General features: G+C 40.4%; 1 protein-coding gene across 1 annotated transcript in view; it reads left to right on the forward strand.

The window, feature by feature from the left end:
- LOC124795948 (multiple PDZ domain protein) overlaps positions 1–26,768 on the forward strand; it is a 1,551,599-nt gene that overhangs the window by 297,963 nt on the left and 1,226,868 nt on the right. Inside the window, exons 2-3 of the mRNA XM_047260028.1 lie at positions 13,343–13,435; positions 26,591–26,765. Of these exons, the coding sequence (XP_047115984.1) occupies positions 13,343–13,435; positions 26,591–26,765 (268 nt within the window). The remainder of the gene's footprint in view (positions 1–13,342; positions 13,436–26,590; positions 26,766–26,768) is intronic.

Genomic DNA, 26,768 nt, shown 5'->3' on the forward strand with positions numbered 1-26,768 from the left:
CTGTTTGAGGCAGTTTTCCGACTTGATAGACCACAAGCGTCCTGTGTCAAAATGTTCATCCCAACTTCGTCTATAGTACTGTGGTACGTTGTGAACAATGACAATGAATAACACGGAAAATAAATAGAAATGTACATTAGAAGTGTTCTATCTCGGAAACCATTCGGAACAGGGCATATATCCACATAAAGTTTTTTGTTCAGAATCACTAATGCTACCACCCATCAAAACACGTACTTTTCCTCCTAACTCACCCCCGGAATCGTCTGTGTGCGAGTTCTAGTCGCACTTGGCCAATTTTCCAGTCTTCTAGTAAGGAACTATTGTCCTTAACGTCTTTATTAGTCGACGTATTGACATAACCTGTTAACATGATTGTTTGCATACTCACTAGCCGCAGGTACAAATGACTCTGAGCACTATGGGACTTAACATCTGTGGTCATCAGCCCCCAGAATTTAGAACTACTTAAACCTAACTAACCTAAGGACATCACACATATCCATGCCCGAGGCAGGATTCGAACCTGCGACCGTAGCGGTCACGCGGTTCCAGACTGAAGCGCCTAGAACCGCACGGCCACACAGGCCGGCTCCGCAGGTACAGGCCAAGTTATTTTGTGCACACACTACACACTGCGGATTGATGCGGCTAGAAACTCAAGAAGATTTTACTGCATTCAACTCCTTCCCTCTCCACGTAACTTTTATGGGTGACCATTTTCCCCTAGATCAGATGCCAGGTGCGCTCTTGGAGTAAAATAAAAATTTATCTGCCATATCGCTTACCATAACCGCCACTTCCATGGAGCAAATTTGTTTTATTACTTCAAAAATATTGTGAGGTGTTCACAATAAGCTTACACGAGAGCTTGCCCTATCAGTGGCTACGCCCCAGCGCCGCAGAGATTTGGTTTACCCATTTATGTGCAAGAAAAGAGAAGTTACCTGTTCTGTAGTTGCCTGCATGATGTTATTCATGCCAAGATGGGATAAATTTAACGGATAGGCCACTCCCGGCTTATACGCTGCTATCGCCCCCCTCCCTCCTGCCCCCTCTACAACTACTGTTCTACTTAATAAAGCTGGAACCGCTGTATAGTTACAGGGTTAAAACTATAATGAGACTGCTCAAAGTAGCACAACGTTGCATAGGCAGCTTTACCGTTTCTCGCAGATTCATATGTTTATCGTTTATGATAAGTATCAGATCAATGTAAAACTTTTGAAAGGAGTGGTGTTCCATAGCTCTTACATACAGCAAAATAAAGTCATTATTCACCGCCAAGAGCTACGGAGTGGTGTTAAGAGCTACGGACAGAGAAACTCCTTATTTATAACCAGTATACGGTCCGCACACTATTATCAGGCATCGTAAAATGTTTACAGCAGCTTACAAGCGACGTTAAAATGAAATGCGCCAGTGATTTTTGTACCGTCTTGTAATCTGTTGTAAATATATTACGATACCTGATGACGGTCTCTAGATCGTAAATGTTTGTCTAATGAACAAATTTTTGTAGTATCTCTTGACGGCGAATCATGACGTTTTTTAAAGCCATTGTAGCTTCCACAAAAGAAAAAGTTGGCGAACTACTAGCAGCACTCGCGCACTGGACGTTCCATGCAAACTTAATCGTTTGTATATACATAGTCCATACATCCTGGAACTGAGAATCTGAACGATTTTTGGCTGTTTTCGATATAGGTACTGGCAAGCTACCGGTCCTGAGAATTCTAAGATCGTATCAAAATCTACGTAGTAGTTCCTCAGACTAGCACGGACGTACAAAAAGAAGAGAGCACGGAACTTCAAAAATGGCTCTGAGCGCTATGGGACTTAACTTCTGAGGTCATCAGTCCCCTAGAACTTAGAACTACTTAAACCTAACTAACCTAAGGACACCACACACATCCATGCCCGAGGCAGGATTCGAACCTGCGACCGCAGAGGTCTCGCGGTTCCAGACTGTAGCGCCTAGAACCACACGGCCACTCCGGCCGCCCAGGGGAGTTCAGTTTATATATGTGGATATAGAAGGTTTCATAAAATATTTTTGTTTAGTTACTAAAACATGATTACGGCTTATATTTTATGTTTGCGTGCAGTAATGTACATCTATTACTCCTTTGACGGATGATTGCAATGTATGTTCTAATGGCAAAAAGGTATTTTTATGTGAAATAATTACAATTTAGCAATATTGAGATTTTTTACTTCTACTGTGAAATCTGCTGCTTGCCAAATTTCATTATTCTACATCAACTCTGGAAGTGCCCTACAGGTTTTGATGAATGGGTTTTCGAATATCAAAATATATGACGTAAATGGCCGTATCTTTTGACCGAATTGACTTAGAAGCTTAACATTTTTGCACTTCCAACGGACCATAGACCTTAATATAAGACACAAATTTTAACATGTTGCGTCTACCTGTTCCTGAGAAAAATGGTTCTTAACAGTCGGACGGAAACACAGACGAACAACAAAGCGGTCCCATAAGGGTTCCACACTTTTTATTTGCGTCTGGGGCAATGGACATCACAGTGTTGTCTCAGAAATAAATTAAATCCAATCTGCCAGTCCGACCAAGGTTTACAGGAGGTTTTTCTTGGACATCAGGTGAATGCCGCAGCTGGAAATCCTCTCCCAAATACTCCCAACTGAGAGTTCCACTCTCAGCCAATTGGAATACTTGGTTGAAAATGATGAAGACCTATAACTGTCTGTTCTGCTCTTATAATTTGGGAATGAAAGATGTTATGCAAGTTGAAGAATAATGGTGATGTTGCTTTAAACAATATTTGCGAAAATACGCCCCGACTCTAACAATGTACTCAGTTTTTCAGGCGATGGAGATCTGAGACCTTCTTTACAAATAACAGTAATCCAGATCATCCACTTCTTTTGTACCAAGCTGACAATTTCTTGTTTGACCTCTTAGTGAACTGGTCACGTTCTCCCATTTGAAGACAACTTATCCTTCCAGGTACTTCAAGATACTGAGTGCCTCATCTTCATTGCGATACGCTGAACGATTACATACACTACTGGCCATTAAAATTGCTACACCAAGAAGAAATGCAGATGATAAACGGGTATTCATTGGACAAATACATTATACTAGAACTGACATGCGATTACATTTTCACGCAATTTGGGTGCATAGATCCTGAGAAATTAGCACGCAGAACAACCACCTCTCGCCGTAATAACGGCCTTGATACGCCTCGGCATTGAGCCAAACGGAGCTTGGATGGCGTGTACAGGTACAGCTGCCCATGCAGCTTCAACACGAGTAGTGACTGGCGTATTGTTACGAGCCAGTTGCTCGGCCACCATTGACCAGACGTTTTCAGTTGGTGAGAGATCTGGAGAATGTGCTGGCCAGGGCAGCAGTCGAACATTTTCTGTATCTAGAAAGGCCCGTGCATTATCCTGCTGAAATGTAGGGTTTCGCAGGGTAGAGCCACGGGTTGTGACACACCTGAAATGTAACGTCCACTGTTCACAGTGGTGTCAATGCGAACAAGAGGTGATCGAGACGTGTAACCAATGGCACCCCATACCATCACGCCGGGTGACACGCCAATATGGCGATGACGAATACACGCTTCCAATGTGCGTTCACCGCGATGTCGCCAAACACGGATGCGACCATCATGATGCTGTAAACAGAACCTGAATTCATCCGGAAAAATGACGTTTTGCCATTCTTGCAGCCAAGTTCGTCGTTGAGTACACCATCGCAGGATCGCAGGCGCTCCTGACTGTGATGCAGCGTCAAGGGTAACCGCAGCCGTGGTCTCCGTGCTGATAGTCCGTGCTGCTGAATACGTCGTCGAACTGTTCGTGCAGATGGTTGTTGTCTTGCAAACGTCCCCATCTGTTGACTCAGGGATCGAGACGTGGCTGCACGATCCGTTACAGCCATGCGGATAAGACGCCTGTCATCTCGACTGCTAGTGGTACGCGGCCGTTGGGATCCAGCACGGCGTTCCGTATTACCCTCCTGAACCCACCGATTCCATATTCTGCTAACAGTCATTGGATCTCGACCAATGCGAGCAGCAATGTCGCGATACGACAAACCGCAATCGCGATAGGCTACAATCCGACCTATATCAAAGTCGGAAACGTGATGGTACGCATTTCTCCTCCTTACACGAGGCATCACAACAACGTTTCACCAGGCAACGCCGGTCAACTGCTGTTTGTGTATGAGAAATCCGTTGGAAACATTCCTCATGTCAGCACGTTGTAGGTGTCGCCACCGGCGCCAACCTTGTGTGAATGCTCTGAAAAGCTAATCATTTGTATATCACAGCATCTTCTTCCTGTCGGTTAAATTTCGCGTCTGTAGCACGTCATCTTCGTGGTGTAGCAATTTTAATGGCCAGTAGTGTAATATATTTACAGGCAAATTGTCTTCGGTTCTGTTTTTCCCATTATTATATCATTGGCCGCCGGTTTGATATATAACTGACTGGAAAGACAGTTTTCATAATCTGTGTTGGTTTCTCCCAAAGCATTCAATTATTCGAGGTCGCTTTGAGCTCTTTAGGAGAACGTGTTACTGGAAAATATACAATCAGTAGGAACATGAGCTAATCAAAAATTTTACACATTTAAACAACTACTCCTGCCCCTAAACAAAACAGAATTTATGAAATAAGTTTGTGAATTAACGGAACCTTTCGAACTGCCACAGCAGTTCAACAGGAACCAAAGAACTGCAGTTTTCCTAGGGTTGATGAAACGGTATTCAGAATTTTCCTTTGGTGTGACCAATTTACCAACCTTCAAAGAACACAAGGTTTCAACAAAGAACAATACATTGTAATTCTGAATGCCTATAACGACATTGAGATTACTGTTCTATTTAATTTTAGTCTCATGTTGACGTTTATAATATTTCGTTTCTCATGCAGTGTGTCCGGTGTTAGAAACAGTCTGGCCGGCCGGAGTGGCCGAGCGGTTGAAGGCGCTACAGTCTGGAACCGCACGACCGCTACGGTCGCAGGTTCGAATCCTGCCTCGGGCATGGATGTGTGTGATGTCCTTAGGTTAGTTAGGTTTAAGTAGTTCTAAGTTCTAGGGGACTTACGACCACAGCAGTTGAGTCCCATAGTGCTCAGAGCCATTTGAACCATTTTTAGAAACAGTCTCTTTAAAATACAATTACTCCCATAAAAAGATTTCTTATTGTTTTACTTATTTCTGTGATTTTTTAAATATTCGGTTGTATATTGTCACCATAAAACAGTTTATTGTAATTCTTTCGTATAATTCTCATAAAATTGCAGTGAAACTTGTGTGTCCGCCACTGCAGCAATTTGCCATATGGCTGAAAAGCAGAAACAGCTGTGGCCAGACATCCACAATGAAATTACAATAAAGAAAACAAGTGATGATGTAGGGGGCAGTTGAAGTAAAAAGAAGATGTATTCATATGTTACTTTGTTCTTAAAATAAATACTTATGAATACATGAAGATGCACATTTGTAGCTCCTTTTGCTAGTTGTCCGCTAATTGAGGTGAAAGATATTTTTGTGAGAAAATTCACCTCATCACATGAAAGATTAACCTCATCTTTAGGGTTTGTGTAGTTCCAACAATACATTGGCATAGAAGACCAACAACTGAATTTATTTTTTATTTATTTAATTTTATGCTACAGTGGCATATAATCTCTAATGGTGACTAGTTTGGAAGGCCAGCATTCAATTTCAAACCACTGTCTACATCAGAAGGGATTGTCTTAATCATCATTATTTGCTTTCGGCCTTTGTCCCACTTCAACGCGGGGACATCCGTCTTACTACGAATTTGGCGATGTTAATGTCAGAGGGTGGCCAGATTCCCTTCCTGTCGCCACTCCGTACCCTCCGGAACGGAGTTAGAGTACCCAGCTGTCTGCATCTAGTGTAAACCATGAAATAGTGCGAAGGTTTTTCAAATGTCTGTGAGTCGTCGAACTGAGGTGGAGCGTGGGGACCAGCCCAGTGTTCACATAATGGGATGTGGAATACCGCCTAAAAACCGCATTCAGGCTCGCTGGCACACCGGCCCTCGTCGTTAATCCGCCGGGCGGATTCGACCTGGGACCGGCGCGCCTATCGGAGTCGAGGAAGCAGCGCATTAGCGCCCTCGGCTAACCTGTCACGTTGGGGATTGTCTTAATAAAAATGTAAAATACAAAGTTAAAATATATAAATTGTTTTCCTCAATTCTGTATGTACAGTAGTGCAATACATCGGTTATGACATACCTGCTTTTATCATTATTGACTGTAACATAATTCCAGTGGAACATTCGAAATACTGGTAAACTGTTCCACTGCGAATGCAGTGTAGTCAAATATTAAAGGTGCAGATATACAGGGTGTTAACAAAAAGGTACGGCCAAACCTTCAGGAAACATTCCTCACACACAAATAAAGAAAAGATGTTATGTGGACATGTGTCCGGAAACGCTTAATTTCCATGTTAGAGCTCATTTTAGTTTCGTCAGTATGTTCTTCCACCTACGCTCAATGGAGCACGTTATCATGATTTCATACGGGATACTCTATCTGTGCTGCTAGAACATGTGCCTTTACAAGTACGACACAAGATGTGGTTCATGCACGATGGAGCTCCCGCACATTTCAGTCGAAGTGTTCGTACGCTTCTCAACAACAGATTCGGTGACCGATGGATTGGTAGAGGCGGACCAATTCCATGACCTCCACGCTCTCCTGACCTCAGCCCTCTTGACTTTCATTTATGGGGGCATTTGAAAGCTCTTGTCTACGCAACCCCGGTACCAAATGTAGAGACTCTTCGTGCTCGTATTGTGGACGGCTGTGATACAATACGCCATTCTCCAGGGCTGCATCAGCACATCAGGGATTCCATGCGACGGAGGGTGGATGGATGTATCCTCGCTAACGGAGGACGTTTTGAACATTTCCTGTAACAAAGTGTTTGAAGTCACGCTGGTACATTCTGTTGCTGTGTGTTTCTTCCATTCCATGATTAATGTGATTTGAAGAGAAGTACAATGGAAAGATTGTGAGATCTTTAAATCTATCTCGAGAAGATTTGTGTTCCACGCAAGGAAATGAACCCATAACAAGATCTATCAATGAAGCTACATTATTAAACCGATCAAGTACAGACAGGGACATTAATGCACACGTTCGTTTTTGCAATCAACATCAATCACAACAATATGAGAGTAGTCATGATAAAATGAGCTCTAACATGGAAAGTGAGCGTTTCCGGACACATGTCCACATAACATATTTTCTTTCTTTGTGTGTGAGGAATGTTTCCTGAAAGTTTGGCCGTACCTTTTTGTAACACCCTGTATATAACCGATATATAGCACGGCTAGGTGCCTTGCCGCCCTATGCGAGAATTGAAAGATGACGACGGCTCTTTCTTAGTACTATCGCTCTCTCCAATATCGTCCCCGTCCACCATCACAAACATCGAAAGGCATAACAATGCAGAGCTCCTATTATACATTTAAACATCAGACGTCCTCATTTTCTGTGGCCAGTCTTCCATTTTCATGCTTTGCCTTCAATTCCTTTAAAACTAATTAAAGGCAACAAATGCCCTCCATTTCTTATTTTTCATCCTCAATTTAGAAAATTCCCAAAATAATTGCAAGAAAATGGACTGAAACAGGATTGGAATTATTTTATGGTGCGAATGAATTTTCCTTGAATTTAGAAATTATGCTATACTGATGCCGAAGCATCAAACTAGGTCATTTCTATAATTGTGGTGTTATTTCGTTCGTAAACATTTACTGGATGAGGAATAAATTCATATTTTTCAGCATCCACTTCTGTCAAAGTAGACTCATAAGTAGCTGTTCCGTATGCTTTTGAAATGTTTAAATTTTTCCAGTTTTTATTTTTGTGATCTTTAGCTCAGTTTTTTCGTGTTTGATTTTAAGTTAATTTTTTTCTTCCCTTTGCCGTCCCTAAAATGTTGCCGCCCTAGGCGGCCGCCTAGTCTTGCCTATGGTAGAAACGGCCCTGCTACTGCTATTGGTGAACACAGAATGCTGGAAAAATCTTCCTGTATTTTAACGTTTGGTATTTTATACTTTGATATTGTACGATCTGATGTACGCAGTGTTTTGAAAATGAACGCAAGCATTCGATGCTAGTCACCGTTAAATATGAGACCTTGACCCAACAATGACGAACAATTATACAAATAACTTCAAAGTTTCTCGCAATTGAAAGAAATTACAGAATTAAATTTTGTACCGCTCCCTGATAACTGTTTTGAATATTCTTATCTTTGTAAATTACAGTCTGTTGGGTGGCAGAAGGTTACATTTCTTTCACGTTTTCCATTTATTTTAAATCCAACATTTGCTCAATCGCACAACCGTTACAATCTTCGATTTCTACACGCAAGACTCCATGTGAAGGAGGTTAGATCCGAACGTTCCTTGATCACGACGCTACATTACAGTAACAACTTTGATGCACCCTTTTTGACTTCGTAGTGCTACATCTTTTTTTTTTTTTTTTTTAATCTTACGCATTCTGATATAACTGAACAGTCCACACACACACACACACACACACACACACACACACACACACACACAGAGAGGTTTGCTTGCACATGCAAAACCTGTGTAAGTAATTTATCGAATGCCTTGATGTGTTTGTTTCGGTCGGTCTCCTACATAGGTAAACAAATCTCTACAGTTTCGTTATCCCACGTCCGATTTCACCCCACAGGTGCGCCTGTGCAGGCAAAACTACCAAGTCACCCTGTATAGAAGAGAACAGTACCGATATCTTTTGCAAAACCCAGTAGGGCTAGCAGAAATATTGCAAAAGTATTTACGGGAAAAAATTTAAGTATTTCAACTTGTCATTTTGTAGGGAGAAATTCAAAATAATATTTGAAAATTAGGTAACGGAGGTGGTGCCGCCTCATGCATCCGTTTACCAACTAGCTCACCGTGTTTCATCACTGAATGTGGCAATATCTCAGCTCAGGTAACGAATTTTCTTCTTCTTCTTCTTCTTATCTCTTTTAAATCCAATCTCCTTAACTCTGTTCGCTAGACCCGTCTGTTTTATAATGTACCTAGTGGATAACGCAAAGATCTCCGCGACGCTGTTCGAATATAAATGCAGTTGCGTGTAGATTTCAACCAACGAGTTCCGAAAAAGCGCGCTGTGCATGCGCAGTGGTCTGATGAGGCAGTTGCATGCAAGGAGGTTCCAGGTATGTCCACACGATGCCACTTTCGTCGTGCGCAAACGCAGACGCACGGGAATAAAAGGCCTTGCACAAAAATTTGTGGAAAGAACGCATGAATGCTCTCGTATCCACACGTAGCTTCATTGCGCAAGCACACTGCCCATCTTCTTCTTTGTTTGGCAGCTTGTGTTGCATTTATTGGTAGGTTGGTTGATTTGGTAGACGGCACCAAACAGCGAGGCCATCGTTCCTGCATTTATTGTGATGAAAAGGCGACAGAAAAAGAAAACGCAGAAGCGACTGTAGGTAAAGAAGTATATAAACATCAGAGGTACGTGAAATACAAACTGATAACAACGTTTTTTCTGCAACTTTCAGGAGGAGGTCACGACGAGATTTTAAATTTTCAGTTTGGGAAACGGGCAATAAAATTTTGTCAGCTAGTAACTGGCGACTTATGTATTCGTTTGAATTATTTATTCCTCATTTCAGAACGCACCATTTCAGTTCTATTAAATCTGTAACCTGCAATGTTAAATAATTGTAATTTATTGTTTGATTGCTTTATACCTCTACTCACTGTTGTAAATGCGTAAGCTTGTAATTATTAGCATATTTTGTTCCTATACAATATTACAAATTGTATCTATTAGCATCTATAAGTACTGTTCTCACGTATATGGCTCGCTCAATATTGAAGCAGTTTCCTTGCTTACTGGACTAACGGAATACGAATAAATAAATAAATATAAAAGTGATTATTCCTGAAACTGAGAAATACTTAAGGGAGTTTCTTAGTCGTTATGTGAAGGTTAATTTACTTTCAGTGCGTCATTTGTATTTAATCTTGAAACATGATATACAGATTTGCATCCTTGGACTCGACGGTTTTGGGAATTTCATAGATGCCAAAATCCAGTATAATGGAGGCTGTGTTTTTCAGTTTCGTATTTTTTGCATCATTTCTATTTTTAATAGATTGTTTTGGAGCTACACTTACCCCATCACTTCTTTTGTTCAGATTTTAGGCTTTTCAGCTGTGCTTTCAAGTCGCACTAGCATGACTATTCGTCCACAGTTCCAATAAATTTTTGAGTTACTCTTCTTTTTTCATACTTCAAAACTTACGGTATCTTATTGTTTATAGAAGTGTGACCGGAGATTTTTTATCTAATAAGTGCCGCTCAGGGCAACACATCTCGAATTTTTATTCTGATACTCTTCAGAAACGGCATTACACACGACTTTTATTTTGTCTCTAATCATCTATAAACTTAAAGGGAGTCAACAGACATTACTGCACATAAATCTCTTTACAGCATAACCTTAACACAAAATACGAAAGGACCCCACCTGCCCGTCGCTTGCTTAAGAACGCCAACATTCCCTCCGAAGACAGGTAGCAATGCGCTTTACGCTCGGCCTTCATTTCCAGGAAATTACGCATGCACAAATGCGCATGTGTAGCTGCGCTATTTGAAATTCATGCGCATGCGCAAATTTGAATACAAAAAAGGCACTGTGTGGACGCGAATATCCTAACTGCCTTGGTTGCGTGAAACCTAGTGTCGTCGTGTAAACGAGGTTTAATATCGAAATGCTGTAAGACCTGTAGAGAAGCGACGCTTGGAGCAGGAACATGCAGATGGTCCTCAAGAAAAAAAAGTCTGACTTATTGCGCAAAATAGGCGAAAGATCCATATGTTAAGCCATTGTCGCTGAAGCGCATATCACTGCGTCCGCGACTCTTCCGTTGCATGCTGCTGTTTACAATTCGTCCACCTTTGGTCATAGTCATTCGGGTGATAATATTCACCGTGGTGTATGGTAGCCAATGAGAATCGCTGACTCTAAGGTTTCTTTCGGCGGAAGATTCGAGTTAATTTTGGTCTCACTATGGATAGCACGAGATTACTTGCTATTGATCTGGCTATTTGGGTTTTAAGGTTGTTTACTGATTTTCGTATATTCCTTTTCTTTTTGAGTTTTCTATGATTGTCGTTGGATTGGCTCTTTATAGCGCAGCTTAAATCGCTGTGAATGAAACGAGCACCAATCACATTTAAAGTTATCATTGTCGCCTAATATGTGGTTCTACCCCCTAAAAAACTGGTTGTGCTGACTTAGTTTGTTGCAGCCGAAGTCATTGGAATGTGATGATTTATTTGAGAGTCGGCGAAGCCAACAAACGTGAACACCAAAAATGATCGTAGCCACAGATTGATCTGTAGTGTAGTCCGAATTCTAGGTTAGATTAGAACGTGATTAATTAGTTGCGAACTGGTGAAGCCATCGAATATCAGCAAAAGAAAACGATTGTTGTAACATATTGATGTGCAACATAGCCCGAGGTCTGTGTTCGTCGTTGCAACAATCTACAGCATGTGGGTCTCGCTTCCTAATTTACAGCAATTTCCGAGGATATGGTTAACTTGGGACCCAACAGCACAAAATACCAGCCGTATTCATTTATAAAGCATAGGAAATTCGAATAAACAATCTAATAAGCTACCCAAAGCCAACTCACAATTTGTTGTGTTAACTTTAAATCACACAAATGCGAACTGGTATGAACAGCAGCATTCAGCAGAAGAGCTGTCGGCTAAAGTTATGTACTGGACCCTAGCGCACCCCCCCCTCCCCCCCAGAAATCTTGGTTGTGGTGACAGACTGATCTGTAGTGCAGCCTAAGGTCTATGTTGTGTTGGTAGGTGACAATTTGGTTGTGAGTTGGTAAAGTCAATGAATGTGAATCTGATGGGCACCATTGTACCCTTTCAACAATTACTGGTGACAGTATTGGGAAAAAAACATCTAGGAGCACCCATCTTGAGTGATTCAAAGTGGAATCATAATAGAAATGTGCCGACAAGAAAGGAAAATGTCTGACTGGGAAAGAATCCATAAAAAATATACTTGGCTTGCGAACGGGGGAGTTTCCAACATCCTGGTTCAACAACTTGTTGGTCGTCAAGTTCTTGGACCGTTGCAAAGTGAGATTAACAGAAATAAATGGGAATATCTAAAAAAAGAGTGCAGGGACATTCTGTGTCAAATCAACAAAACTTTCACATGAGTTTTAACTCACTATGTCACATTTTGATGAAATTTGACACAGAGTTAGCTTACATACAGACTAGGAAAAATAATCCAATTTATTTCAATACATCGACCCATTCTGAAAATACAGCAATGCGAAGCTGTCAAAAAATGCTACACTGGCATAATTTCAAATCACAGTAGTGACTCTACTTAAGCTAAAGTGATGGGAGATGTCATTTTGCAGCATTTTCATGAACTTTGCTGTGATAAACAACATAATATGGGCTTGAGATGAAAACTGTTTTTCAAATTTAAATGAAAATTTAAATTTTAATTCAATAAAAAAATACTTCTTAAAAGTTATTAAAAAATTATACACATCAATTCACATTATAGTTTACTAATTCCCTGAGTACAAAAGTAGAATTGTGATAGGTTCACACTTGTATAAAATTTCAAAAATACAAATTGCACTAAAAAGAATTACATATTGCATGATCTTCAGGTGGAAATAAAAAATGTTACACGCTTTTGTGGACTTAAAATATTTTTCAAGTTACTACACACGGGACCCATTTTAATAAAAATATCATGTAAAATCAACATATACATAAAGTAAAATATGACTGCAATCATCTGCTTTATCATGAATGAAAGTATATTTGACCATTGTTTCAGCCACATATACGTCATACTTTAGCCTTACAAAAGAAGTTTCAACACTGTTATTTTTCATGACTTCACATTCCATGATTTCAGTAAGTTTTTAAACCAACTTAACTATGACAAATTAACGATATTTCAAGTATTTCCAGTTCTTTGGTGACTAAACAGAATTTACAGTGCACATTTACAATATAAACAACCTCACAGTCTTGCCAATCTAAAAGAAAAGACTGAATTCTTGACAAAACATTTCAAGTTCACCCACTGTTTCAACTTACCCGATTTTACAGCATTCAGTGTAATTTAATGTTTACTTCTCCATAAATTGTTCAACAAAACTGCCAGTTTCAGTGATTCTGATGTAGCCTAGCATTTCCAATTTTTTTTCCTCCTTGTCTGCCAGGCACCTCCGCCACTACCTCAGAGTCCACCACCTGCCACTGAAGAGGAACTAGCTAGGAGTACAGATGACGAGCTAAGTGGTGATCTTCTGCAGGTAAGCAATGGTGATAGATAATCTCTCATTATTCATTACTGGAAAGTAGTTTTTATCAAATTATATTTTTACACACACTGTATTACTTTGGTTTCTGCAAACTATCTCATTCTAATTCAGTGCAATGTGTTGCTGAGGATTGCAAACATTGTGTCAGATGAGACTGATGAAACATAATTGTTGGAGCTTTTGTGGACACTTGATGTATTGGCTGTTGGCTTTACTCTTAAGAGCTTCAGTTGTCAACACTGATGAAAGTTAAGAAACCAAAACGCTATCTCACACAAGTATGTGGCATCATTGTGTCCTTTGCAATGATTGCTCAATATTTGATACTGTTCACCACATTGCATTCACCATTGTGCCTGGTAACAACACTGACATTAGCAACTAATACACATCTGTGGCCATTCTATCTGTTGCAGAGAATGGCAACTCAGATCATTTACATACTTGATGATGGTGTGTAGTGAACAAAGTTACAATAACACTTGATCATGTCTCCTGGGTGTTTCACTCCACTCCCTTCCCCCTCCCTCCAGACAGTGTTCTTTTAATCTTCTAAGACTTCCTTCCACGTGGCTGCACTGAAATTCTGCAATGCTTTGATGAGAGTGATACAGAAACAGCGGAATTTAGATGCAGCAATCTGGATGGAAGCCCAAGAAGATTTCATCAGCAGTAGAGGCTGGGAAAGTCTACATTCACGTAGTGTACATGAACATGTAAATACGACAGTCTTAAAAAATTCACCGGTGAAATGTACCGCATGTTTTATTTTTATATTAAATGCAGATCTACATATGATCATTGCTGATTGCAAAAATTAATTATATGTTGCCGTTGTGATGAAAAGCTGGAATAAATAATCCTTTTAACTGTAACACTGATGTTCTTTGCTGTCACATTTAGTCAAGACAGTGGCCCAACTGCTTTCTGTGCATGGAGATTAACTTAGCATATTACATTACTAGAAACTTAATGAGGATATGACAAGAAAGTAATGTAAACTAAAGATACGCAGAAAAGAGTATACAAATGACCATCATAATACAATCATGGCTCGTATAAAATGGGACAGAGGTATCGAATCCCCTGTCTTGCTACAACAGTACACTTCTAAACATTGTAATAACGAAAAAAATGAAATGAAATGAAAAAAACTTTTTTCCTTTTTTTTCGTTATTATAATGTTTAGAAGTGTACTGTTGAATCCCCTGTCTTGGTACGATACCTCTGATCCATTTTATTACTTTAATAATAATGATAATAATAATAATAATGATACCCGTGAATGGCCGGGAAAAGAATAGGCCTCCGGTACGTTCTGCCAGTCGTAAAAGGCGACGAAAAGAACAAACCACTAATAGGGCTAGTGTGAGTGTGAGTAGTTGGTTCAGGACAGAACTAATGAAGCCTCGGACAAGCGCTGTCATGGTTGGGGACGACGCTTGAACCCTATGCCCGTCCACAATGGTAACGACACTGCTAGCCACACGGAAAATGATTTAAATCCAAATAGAGGTGTTTTGCAACCACACTAGAAGGAAAACAAAGACGGAGGATGAGATGGTCAGATGAAGTTAACAGACACCTCATGTTCTGTTATTACCAAGCAACAAACTTAGGAACCAACGCAACTGGATACAGATCACAAGTATACACAACATTTATTACCAGATACCCAGAATTAAAATTTTTAACAGAACAACGACTAGCTGATCAGATCCGTGTAATAATAAAAAATAACAGGATACCTCAGTCAGAATTAGAAAACATCAAACAACAAGTACAACAAATACTGGAACAAAATAATGTGCAATCAGAAGAAGAAGAAGAAAATACAGTAATGGACTCAAACATCCTAGAGCAAACAAACAAAGAACAACACGCATCAATTAAACAATCAGAGGAAAACGAAATCTTAAGACAGCCACCAGAACAAGCACAAATAGAACACGAAGTGACACACATGTTAGATATAGAAGAAAAATTTCAGTTGACACATATAGAATACAAAGACACAAATACGGACATTAGACCATTCTTGCATAGACAACCAAATAACCCACAAGTCGAAACAACAATAACAACTATCAACACAATCATTCACAACAAAATAAATGAAAATACAACTATGGAAGAGTTACAACTACTGGTTTATATAGGAGCACTCACTACACTAAATATACACACTAGGCAGAGATCAGAACCAACCAACACACAGAAGAAACCCACAAAACCAGCATAGCAACACAGGCTACAGACCAGAATAGAAAAACTGAGAAAAGACATCGGACAACTAACACAATTTATAAGAAATGAAATGTCAGACAAAAAAAGAAAAAGGTTAGGTAAAATCTCACAACAAGAAGTGATAGAGCAATTAGATGAAAAGAAGCAGAAATTACAAGCATTGGCCAAACGACTTAGAAGATACAAAAAAAGTGAAAATAGAAGGAAGCAAAACCAAATATTCAACACAAACCAAAAGAAATTATACCAGACAATAGATAACACACACATTAAAATAGGCAATCCACCAAACATAACAGACATGGAACACTTCTGGAGCAACATATGGTCAAACCCGGTACAGCATAACAGGCATGCACGGTGGATACAAGCAGAAACAGACACATACAAGATGATACCACAAATGCCTGAAGTGATAATTTTGCAACATGAAGTCACCCAAGCAATTAATTGTGCTCACAATTGGAAAACCCCTGGAAATGATAAAATAGCAAATTTCTGGCTAAAGAATTTCACCTCAACACATTCACATTTAACTAAATTATTTAACAGTTACATTGCAGACCCATACACATTCCCTGATACACTTACACATGGAATAACTTATCTGAAACCTAAAGATCAAGCAGACACAGCAAACCCAGCTAAATATCGCCCCATAACATGCCTACCAACAATATTCAAAATATTAACTTCAGTCATTACACAGAAATTAATGACACATACAACACAGAACAAAATTATAAATGAAGAACAAAAAGGCTGTTGCAAAGGAGCACGAGGATGTAAAGAGCAACTGATAATAGATGCAGAGGTGACATATCAAGCTAAAACTAAACAAAGGTCACTACACTACGCATACATTGATTACCAAAAAGCTTTTGATAGTGTACCCCACTCATGGTTACTACAAATATTGGAACTATACAAAGTAGATCCTAAATTGATACAGTTCCTAAACATAGTAATGAAAAATTGGAAAACCACACTTAATATCCAAAGAAATTCAAATAATATCACATCACAGCCAATACAGATTAAGCGTGGAATATACCAAGGAGACTCATTAAGTCCTTTCTGGTTCTGCCTTGCTCTGAACCCACTATCTAACATGCTAAATAATACAAATTATGGATACAATATTACTGGAACATACCCACACAAAATCACACATTTGCTATACATGGATGATCTAAAACTACTGGCAGTAACAAATCAACAACTCAACCAATTACTAAAGATAACAGAAGTATTCAGCAATGATATAAATATGGCTTTTGGAACAGACAAATGTAAGAAAAATAACATAGTCAAGGGAAAACACAGTAAACAAGAAGATTACATATTGGACAACCACAGCGACTGCATAGAAGCGATGGAAAAAACAGATGCCAATAAATATCTAGGGTACAGACAAAAAATAGGAATAGATAATACAAATATTAAAGAAGAACTAAAAGAAATATATAGACAAAGACTAACAAAAATACTGAAAACAGAATTGACAGCAAGAAACAAGACAAAAGCTATAAATACTTATGCTATACCAATATTGACCTACTCATTTGGAGTAGTGAAATGGAGTAACACAGACGTAGAAGCATTCAATACACTTACACGATCACAATGCCACAAATATAGAATACATCACATACATTCAGCTACAGAAAGATTCACATTAAGCAGGAAGGAAGGAGGAAGGGGATTTATCGACATAAAAAACCTACATTATGGACAGGTAGACAATGTAAGAAAATTCTTTCTAGAACGAGCAGAAACTAGCAAAATACACAAAGCAATCACTCATATAAATACATCGGCTACACCACTGCAATTTCATAACTACTTCTGCAACCCTTTAGATCACATAACATCAACAGATATGAAAAAAGTAAATTGGAAAAAGAAAACACTACATGGCAAGCACCCGTATCATCTAACACAGCCACACATCGATCAAGACGCATCCAACACATGGCTAAGAAAAGGCAATATATACAGTGAGACGGAAGGATTCATGATTGCAATACAGGATCAAACAATAAACACCAGATATTACAGCAAGCATATTATTAAAGATCCCAATACTACAACAGATAAATGCAGACTTTGCAAACAAGAAATAGAAACAGTAGATCACATCACAAGTGGATGTACAATACTAGCAAATACAGAATACCCCAGAAGACATGACAATGTCACAAAAATAATACATCAACAACTTGCCATACAACATAAACTAATAAAACTACACATTCCCACATACAAGTATGCACCACAAAATGTACTGGAGAATGATGAATACAAATTATACTGGAACAGAACCATTATAACAGATAAAACACCACCACATAACAAACCTGGCATCATACTCACCAATAAAAAGAAGAAATTAACACAACTAATCGAAGTATCCGTACCCAATACAACAAATATACAGAAGAAAACAGGAGAAAAAATTGAAAAATACATCCAACTGGCTGAGGAAGTCAAGGACATGTGGCATCAGGATAAAGTTGACATTATACCAATTATACTATCAACTACAGGAGTCATACCACACAATATCCACCAGTACATCAACGCAATACAGCTACATCCAAACTTATATATATACAACTACAGAAATTTGTAATTATTGATACCTGTTCAATTACCCAAACGTTCCTGAATGCAATGTAACATATACTGTACAGTTAAAAGGAAGTCACGCTTGATCAAGGTTTGCGTCACTTTCCAGTTTTGACCAGACATAATGTCTGAGAAAAGAAAGTGAGATAATAATGAAAATAACCAGTTATTGACAATACGTGGCTTCTCCTTCTGGCAGAAGAGTTTAAGGGGAAGGAAGAGGGGTGAAGGAAAAGGACTGGAGAGGTTTAGGGAAAGGGGTACAGTTTAGAAAAGTCATCCAGAATCCCAGGTCAGGGGAGACTTACCAGATGGGATGAGAAGGAAAGACTGATTGTTGGGGACTACACCAGACGAGATTTGAAAACCTGAGAGCTTAGTGGTGGAAGATAAGGTAATATGCAAGGCAAAGATTACTATTAAAACATCTTCCATAAGTTAATAAGAGTGAAAAGCTAAGTGTGTTATATGTAACAGAGGTGGGGGGAGGGGGGGGCATAAAAAATGACAAGTCAGAAAATGAAAGGTGTAGAAAAGTAAGATCGAGTGAAGAAAGGAATAGTTACTGTGAAGAAATGCTGAGACAGAAGTAGTTAATGTAAATTAAGGCCAAGTGGCTGGCGAGAACCAAGGACATGTAGTGCTTGTTCCCACCTGTGGAGTTCCTAGAAAGTTGTGTCTGGGGGAAGAATTCAGATGATGCATGTGATGAAATAGTCACCAAGGTCATGATTGTCTTGTTGTACAGCATGCTCTGCAACAGGATGTTGTGTGTTACCTGTGTACACCCTTTGCCTATGCTTATTCATCTTGAATGATAACTGGGTGGCAGTCATGCTGATGTAAAAAGCTGAACTGTGTTTACATAACAGCTGGTATGTGACATGTGTCATTTCACAGTTGGCTCTCCCTTTCATAGTGTATGTTTTGCCAGTTACAGGGCTGGAATAGGTGATAGTAGGAGGGTGCATAGGGCAAGTCTTGGAATGGGGACAATCACAGGGGTAGGAGCCATAGGGTCGGGAGATGGGTGCAGAAGGAGTGTAGGATCTGACAAGAATATTGTGGAGATCAGGAGGGCAACAAAAAGCTATTCTAGGTGTGGTGGGAAAGATCTCAAACAGACTGGAGCTCATTTCAGGACTTGATTTTAGGATGTCATGGCCTTGTCGAACTAGCTGATCAATACATTCAAGATCAGCATAATACTTAGTGACCAGTGATGTGCTCTGAAGTTGTTTTTTGGAGGGTTCAACAGTACCAGAATTGGATGTGATGGCCCAGGAAATCTTCTTGAACTAGGCTGTTGGGATAATTACTTCCAGTGAAGTCTGAGGTGAGAATGGTGGAGTATTGCTGTAAAGAGTCTGAATCTGAACAAATATGTTTGCCTCAAGTGCCAAGGCTATATGGGAGGGAATGTTACACATGGAAAGGATGGCAACTGCCAAAATGTAAGCACTGTTGTTTGTTAGCAGGTTTGATGTGGACGGATCCTTCCAAAAAACAACTTCAGAGCACACCACTTGTCACCCGGTATTATCCAGGTCTTGAATATATTAATCAGTTACTTCAACAAGGCCATGACTTTCTAAAATCATGCCATAAAAGGGTATAAATTTTGTCTGACAACTTGCCCACCACACCTAGAACAGCTTTCTGTCGCTCTTCCGATCTCCGCAGTATCCTTGTCAGACTCTATGCTCCTTCTGCACCCCTTTCTCTACACTATGGCCCCTTCCTCTGTGGCCATCCCCATTGCAAGACTTGCCCTATGCACTCTCTTCCCACCCTCTATTCCAGCCCTGTAACTGGCAAAACATATACTATGAAAGGGAGAGCCAGCTGTGAAACAACACGTCATATACCAGTTGTATTCCCGGCCGGGTTGGGGATTTTCTCTGCCCGGGGACTGGGTGTATGTGTTGTCCTCATCATTTAATCACCATCACCATCATCACTATCATTTGTGACAGTGGCTAGAATGAACTGTGTAAAAAAATTGGACTGTGTAAAAATTGGGGCTTTTTACAGGTGCTGATGACCGCACAGTTGAGCACCCCACAAACCAAACGTCATCATATACAAGCTGTTACGTAAACACTGTTCGGCCTTTCATTGGCATGACTACCACCCAGTTGTCAGTCAGGATGAATAGGCATAGGCAGAGGGTGCGTACATGCAACACACAATATCATGTTGCAGAGCATGTTGTACAACAAGACAGTCACGATCTCGGTGCCCATTTCACTACATGCGCAATCAGGATTCTTCCCCCTTGACACAAGTTTCTCAGAACTCCACAGGTGGTAACTAGCACTACAACATGTCCTTGGTTCTCACCACCCACCTGGTCTTAATGTATGTTAATTACTTCTGTTCAGCATTTCTTCACAGTAACTAGTCCCTTCTTCACTCCATTTTAGTTTTCTTCATCTTTCAATTTCTGAGCTGTCTATTTTTCACAGTCCCCCCTCTGACCTCTGTTACATACAATGCACTTAGCTTTTCACTCTTATTAACTTGTGCACAATGTTTTAGTTGTAATCTCTGTCTTCCATATTTACTGTGTCTTCCACCTTTAAGCTCTCAGGTTTTCAAATCTTGTCTGGTATAGTCCCCAACAATCAGTCTTTCCTTCTCATCCTGTCCGGCGAGTCCCCCCTTATCTGGGGTTTTGGGTGGCTTTTCTGAACTATACCTCTTTCCGTAAATCTCTCCAGTGACTTTGACAAAAGGCAGATTATTATGCTTGGCACCTGGGAACAAGAGTCTTAAAAATGACAAATCTGTTGGTGTGCTACTATAGTGATCACCTATGGAAAGTGGCTGAAGGAGGGTAAAAGCACAAGCATATGACAAAATACTGTCTGCTTATACTTCATGACAGAATATGAAGTACAGAGGCTTGCTTGCTCTGTAAAACTGGATTGCAGGCAATCTACAGCTGATTTGATGGCATAGTATAATGCTGATGCAGGTACAAGTGTTCTGGAGCACACCATTCAGTGCATGTTGTTTAAAATGGTGGCCTGCAGTAGATAAACCCTACTACTCACGCAGTCCAAGCTGGCACACTGGGGGGGGGGGGGGGGGGGGGGAGAGGGGGCTCATGGATCATCATCATTTAAGACTGATTATGCCTTTCAGCGTTCAGTCTGGAGCATAGTCCCCCTTATAAAATTCCTCCAAGATCCCCTATTCAGTGCTAACATTGGTGCCTCTTCTGATGTTAAGCCTATTACTTCAAAATCATTCTTAACCGAATCCAGGTACCTTCTCCTTGGTCTACCCCAACTCCTCCTACCCTCTACTGCTGAACCCATGAGTCTCTTGGGTAACCTTGCTTCTCCCATGCGTGTAACATGACCCCACCATCTAAGCCTGTTCGCCCTGACTGCTACATCTATAGAGTTCATTCCCAGTTTTTCTTTGATTTCCTCATTGTGGACACCCTCCTGCCATTGTTTCCATCTGCTAGTACCTGCAATCATCCTAGCTACTTTCATATCCGTAACCTCAACCTTGTTGATAAGGTAACCTGAATCCACCCAGCTTTCGCTCCCATACAACAAAGTTGGTCGAAAGATTGAACGGTGCACAGATAACTTAGTCTTGGTACTTCTTGTAGAAGAGAGTAGATTGTAGCTGAGCGCTCACTGCATTAGCTTTGTTACACCTCGCTTCTAGTTCTTTCATTATGTTGCCATGCTGTGAGAATATGCATCCTAAGTACTTGAAACCGTCCACCTGTTCCAACTTTGTTCCTCCTATTTGGCACTCAATCCATTTATATTTCTTTCCCACTGACATTACTTTCGTTTTGGAGATGCTAATCTTCATACCATAGTCCTTACATTTCTGATCTAGCTCTGAAATATTACTTTGCAAACTTTCAATAGAATCTGCCTTCACAACTAAGTCATCCGCATATGCAAGACTGCTGATTTTGTGTTCACCTATCTTAATCTCACCCAGCCAGTCTATTGTTTTCAACATATGATCCATAAATAATATGAACAACAATGGAGACAGGTTGCAGCCTTGTCTTACCCCTGAGACTACTCTGAACCATGGACTCAATTTACTGTCAACTCTAACTGCTGCCTGACTATCTATGTAAAGACCTTTAATTGCTTGCAAAAGTTTGCCTCCTATTCCATAATCACATAGAACAGACAATAACTTCCTCCTAGGAACCCGGTCATATGCCTTTTCTAGATGTATGAAACATAGATACAATTCCCTGTTCCACTCGTAACACTTCTCCATTATTTGCCGTAAGCTAAAAATCTGGTCCTGACAACCTCTAAGAGGCCTAAACCCACACTGATTTTCATGCAATTTGTCCTCAACTAATACTCGCACTTCGCTTTCAACAATACCTGAGAAGATTTTACCCACAACGCTGATCAAAGAGATACCTCTGTAGTTGGTACAATCTTTTCTGTTTCCATGTTTAAAGATTGGTGTGATTACTGCTTTCGTCCAGTCTGATGGAACCTGTCCTGACTCCCACACCATTTTAATTATCCTGTGTAGCCATTTAAGACCTGACATTTCACTGTATTTGATGAGTTCCGACTTAATTTCATCCACCCCAGCCGTTTTATTGCACTGCAATCTATTGACCATTTTCTCCACTTCCTCAAATGTGATCCTATTTCCATCATCATTCCTGTCCCATTGTACATTGAAATCTGAAACATTACTGATTGTATTTTCACCTACATTGAGCAACTGTTCAAAATATTCCCTCCATCTGCCCAAGGCATCAACAGGATTCACCAGCAGTTTTCCTGACCTGTCCAAAATACTTGTCATTTCCTTCTTACTTCCCTTTCGAAGACTGCTAATTACACTCCAGAATGGTTTTCCAGCAGCTTGACCCAAGGTCTCCAACCTGTTTCCAAAGTCTTCCCAAGATTTCTTCTTGGATGCTGTAATTATCTGTTTGGCTTTGTTTCTTTCTTCAACATAACTTTCTCTGTCTACCTGAGTTCTAGATTGTAGCCATTTTTGATATGCCTTCTTTTTCCTTTTACAGGCTGCCTTGACTGTCATTCCACCAAGCTGTTTGCTTCATCCTACCTTTACACACTACTGTTCCAAGACATTCTTTGGCCACTTCTAGTACTGTGTCCCTGTACCTTGTCCATTCATTTTCCAGTGACTGCAATTGACTACATTCAACTAGCTGGTACCTTTCTGAGATCACCGTTATGTACTTGTGTCTGATTTCCTTATCCTGAAGTTTCTCCACTCTTATCCTCCTACACATGGACCTGGCCTCCTGCACTTTCGGTCTCACAATATCAGTTCCACTGCAGATTAAATAGTGATCAGTGTCATCAAAGAATCCCCTGAATACACGTGTGTCCCTCACAGTCTTCCTGAATTCCTGATCTGTTATTATATAGTCAATGACAGATCTGGTTCCCCTGCCTTCCCAAGTATACCGGTGAATGTTCTTATGTTTAAAAAAGCAGTTTGTGATTACTAATCCCATACTGGCACAGAAATCCAAGAGTTGTTTCCCGTTCCTGTTGGCCTCCATATCCTCTCCAAATTTACCCATAACCTTTTCATACCTTTCTGTTCGATTTCCAATCATGGGGCTCATGGAAGTGACCATAAATGGGAAATGCCTTTACAATCACTTCTATCAACCATTGCACCAAATTCCATCTGGGATTGCATGAATAACCTATGTGCCATGTTTGCTTCTAATGCCAATGCAGTAAGGACGAGAATGTTTGACATGGAAAGAATGGCAAGTATCAGAATGTGTAGTGTTGTTTATTAGTAGGTTTAATGTGGGCAGAAGTGTGTAGCTGGCCTTCGGTGAGGGCGAGAACAATATCAAGGGAAGTGGCACAGGATTCGGTATAGGTCCATATAAAATTTAATTGGGAGAAGGTATTAAGAGATTCCAGTGATTTTAACAGGTGTATGTCACCATGAGTCCATATAGTAAAGAAGTCATAAATGTATCTGAACCGAAGCAGAGGCTGAAGACATATGGATCCTAGAAAAGCCCCATCCAAGCGACCCATGAAAAGTTTGGCACAGGAAGGAGCCATCCTGGCTCCCATGGCTGTACCCCTGATCTGTTTGTGTATCTGCCCCTCAAAGCTGAATTACTTGTTGGTTAGTATAAAGTTGATTAAGGTGCGTAGGGTGGATGTCATAGGTTTGTAATCAGCTGGGCACTAACTGAGGAAATGTTCAGCAGCAACAGACAGACTGTGTACATGGGGGTGATGGTATAAAGGGAGTTGGCATCAGTAGTGAGGAGCAACATGTGTTATGGGAGTGGGACAGGCACGGATTTTAGACGATCCAGGAAATGGTTGGTATCTTTGATGTAGGTGGCAAGTCTTTTTACTAAAGGTTGCAGGTGCTATCAACAATTACTTCACATTTGAGGGGCAGACATACAAACAGAGTAGAGGTCCGGCCATAGAAACCAGGATGGCTCCTTCTTATGCCAACCTTTTCATGGGTCACTTGAAGGGGACTTTCCTGGGATCCTTTAGTCTTCAGCCCGTGGTTTGGTTTAGATACATCTTTACCATACGGACTCAGAGTGAGGCTTACCTGTTAAAATTCCTGGAATCTCTGAATACCTTCTCCCAATTAAATTTCACATGGTCCTATTCCGAATCCCATGCCACTTTCCTTGATGTTGATCTTGTCTTCACTGAAGGCCAGCTACATACATCTGTCCATAATAAATCTACTAACAAACATCACTACTTGCATTTTGACAGTTGCCATCTTTTCCATGTCAAACGTTCCTTGCCATACTGCCTTGGCGTTAGAGGCAAACATACTTGTTTGGATTCAGACTCTTCACAGCAATACACTACCATTCTCACCTCAGCCTTCACTGGATGTAATTACCTCACCAGTCTAGTTCAAAAGCGGAACTCTTGGACCATCACATCCAATCCTGGTACTGCTGCTCCCTCCAAAAAAGAATTTTGGACCACACCATTGGTCACTCAGTATTATCCTGGTCTGGAATGTATTAATCAGCTACTTCAACAAGGCCATGATTCCTAAAATCATGCCCTGAAATGAGATCCATTCTGTCTGAGATTTTTCCCACCACACCTAGAATAGCATTTTGTTGCCCTCCATATCTCTGCAATATTCTTGTCAGACCCTATGTTCCTTCTTCACCCATCTCCCTAACCTATGGCTCCTACCCCTGTGACCATCTCTGCTGCAAGACTTACCCTATGCACCCTCGTACCACCAGCTATACCAGCACTATAACTGGCAAAACATATACTTCGAAAGGGAGAGTCACCTGTGTCACATACCAGCTGTTGTGTTAACACAATTCAGCCTTTACATTGCCATGACTAGCACCCAGTTACCAGACAGGATGAATAGGTGTAGTCAGATGGTGTATACAATTACAGGCAACACACAATATCCTGTTGCAGAGCATGCTGTACAACATGACAGTCATGATCTTGGTGCCTGTTTCACCACATGTGCCATATGAATTCTTTCCCCAGACACCAGTTTCTCAGAAACCCGCAGGTGAGAACTAGTGCTACAACATGTCCTTGGTTCTCGCCATCCACTTGACCTTAATTTACATTAATTTCTTCCGTCCCAGCATTTCTTCATAGTAACTACCGTTTTCTTCATTCTGTTTTGGTTTTCTACATTTTTCATTGTCTTACCCATCTATTTTTTATTGCCCCCTCCCACCTCTTTTACGAACAATGCACTTAGCTTTTCTCTCTTATTAACTCGAGCATAATGTACAAGCAGTTAATCTTTGTCTTGGATATTACCCTGTCATCCACCTTTAAGCTCTCAGGCTTTCAAATCTTATCCAATGCAGTGCGCAACAATAAGTCTTTCCTTCTCATCTCATCCGCTAAGTCTTCCCTGGCCTGCAGTTCTGGGTAACTTTTCCAAAATGTACCCCTCCAGTCCTTTTCCTTCACACCTATTCCTTCCCCTTCAACCTTCACTAGGTCTAAAAGCTTACCAAATTATAATGATCTTTTATGTGTGTGTTCTGCTGTTGTTTGGTGAGTAGATTTTTTTATGTACCCAATATAATTGTTGATTCAGTACGCACTTAGTTGTGTTAGGTCATACGTTTCGCTCAAGCATGCCTCATCATGTTGATTTCAGTGATTGTTAAGTGAGTAAGTGTAGTCTTCCTGCCTTGATCTATTGTTGGGCATATTTTAGAATTTGTAGAGAAAACAATTTGACACAGAAATACCATTTCAGTTGATGGTTCCTGTAGCTACAGAGAGACTGATTACATCCCAGAGTGCATCTGGTGATCTTACAGATGAAGAACTTGATGATGAAGAAGCTGTGGCTGGCTGGGGGTCTGATGTTCTGCAGCTACCATCATCTCTTGAGCTCGATATTCGCATTCACAAAGGAGCAGATTCACTTGGTG

The sequence above is a fragment of the Schistocerca piceifrons genome, chromosome 4, assembly GCF_021461385.2.
Source record: "Schistocerca piceifrons isolate TAMUIC-IGC-003096 chromosome 4, iqSchPice1.1, whole genome shotgun sequence".
Classification (NCBI taxonomy): Eukaryota; Metazoa; Arthropoda; class Insecta; order Orthoptera; family Acrididae; genus Schistocerca; species Schistocerca piceifrons.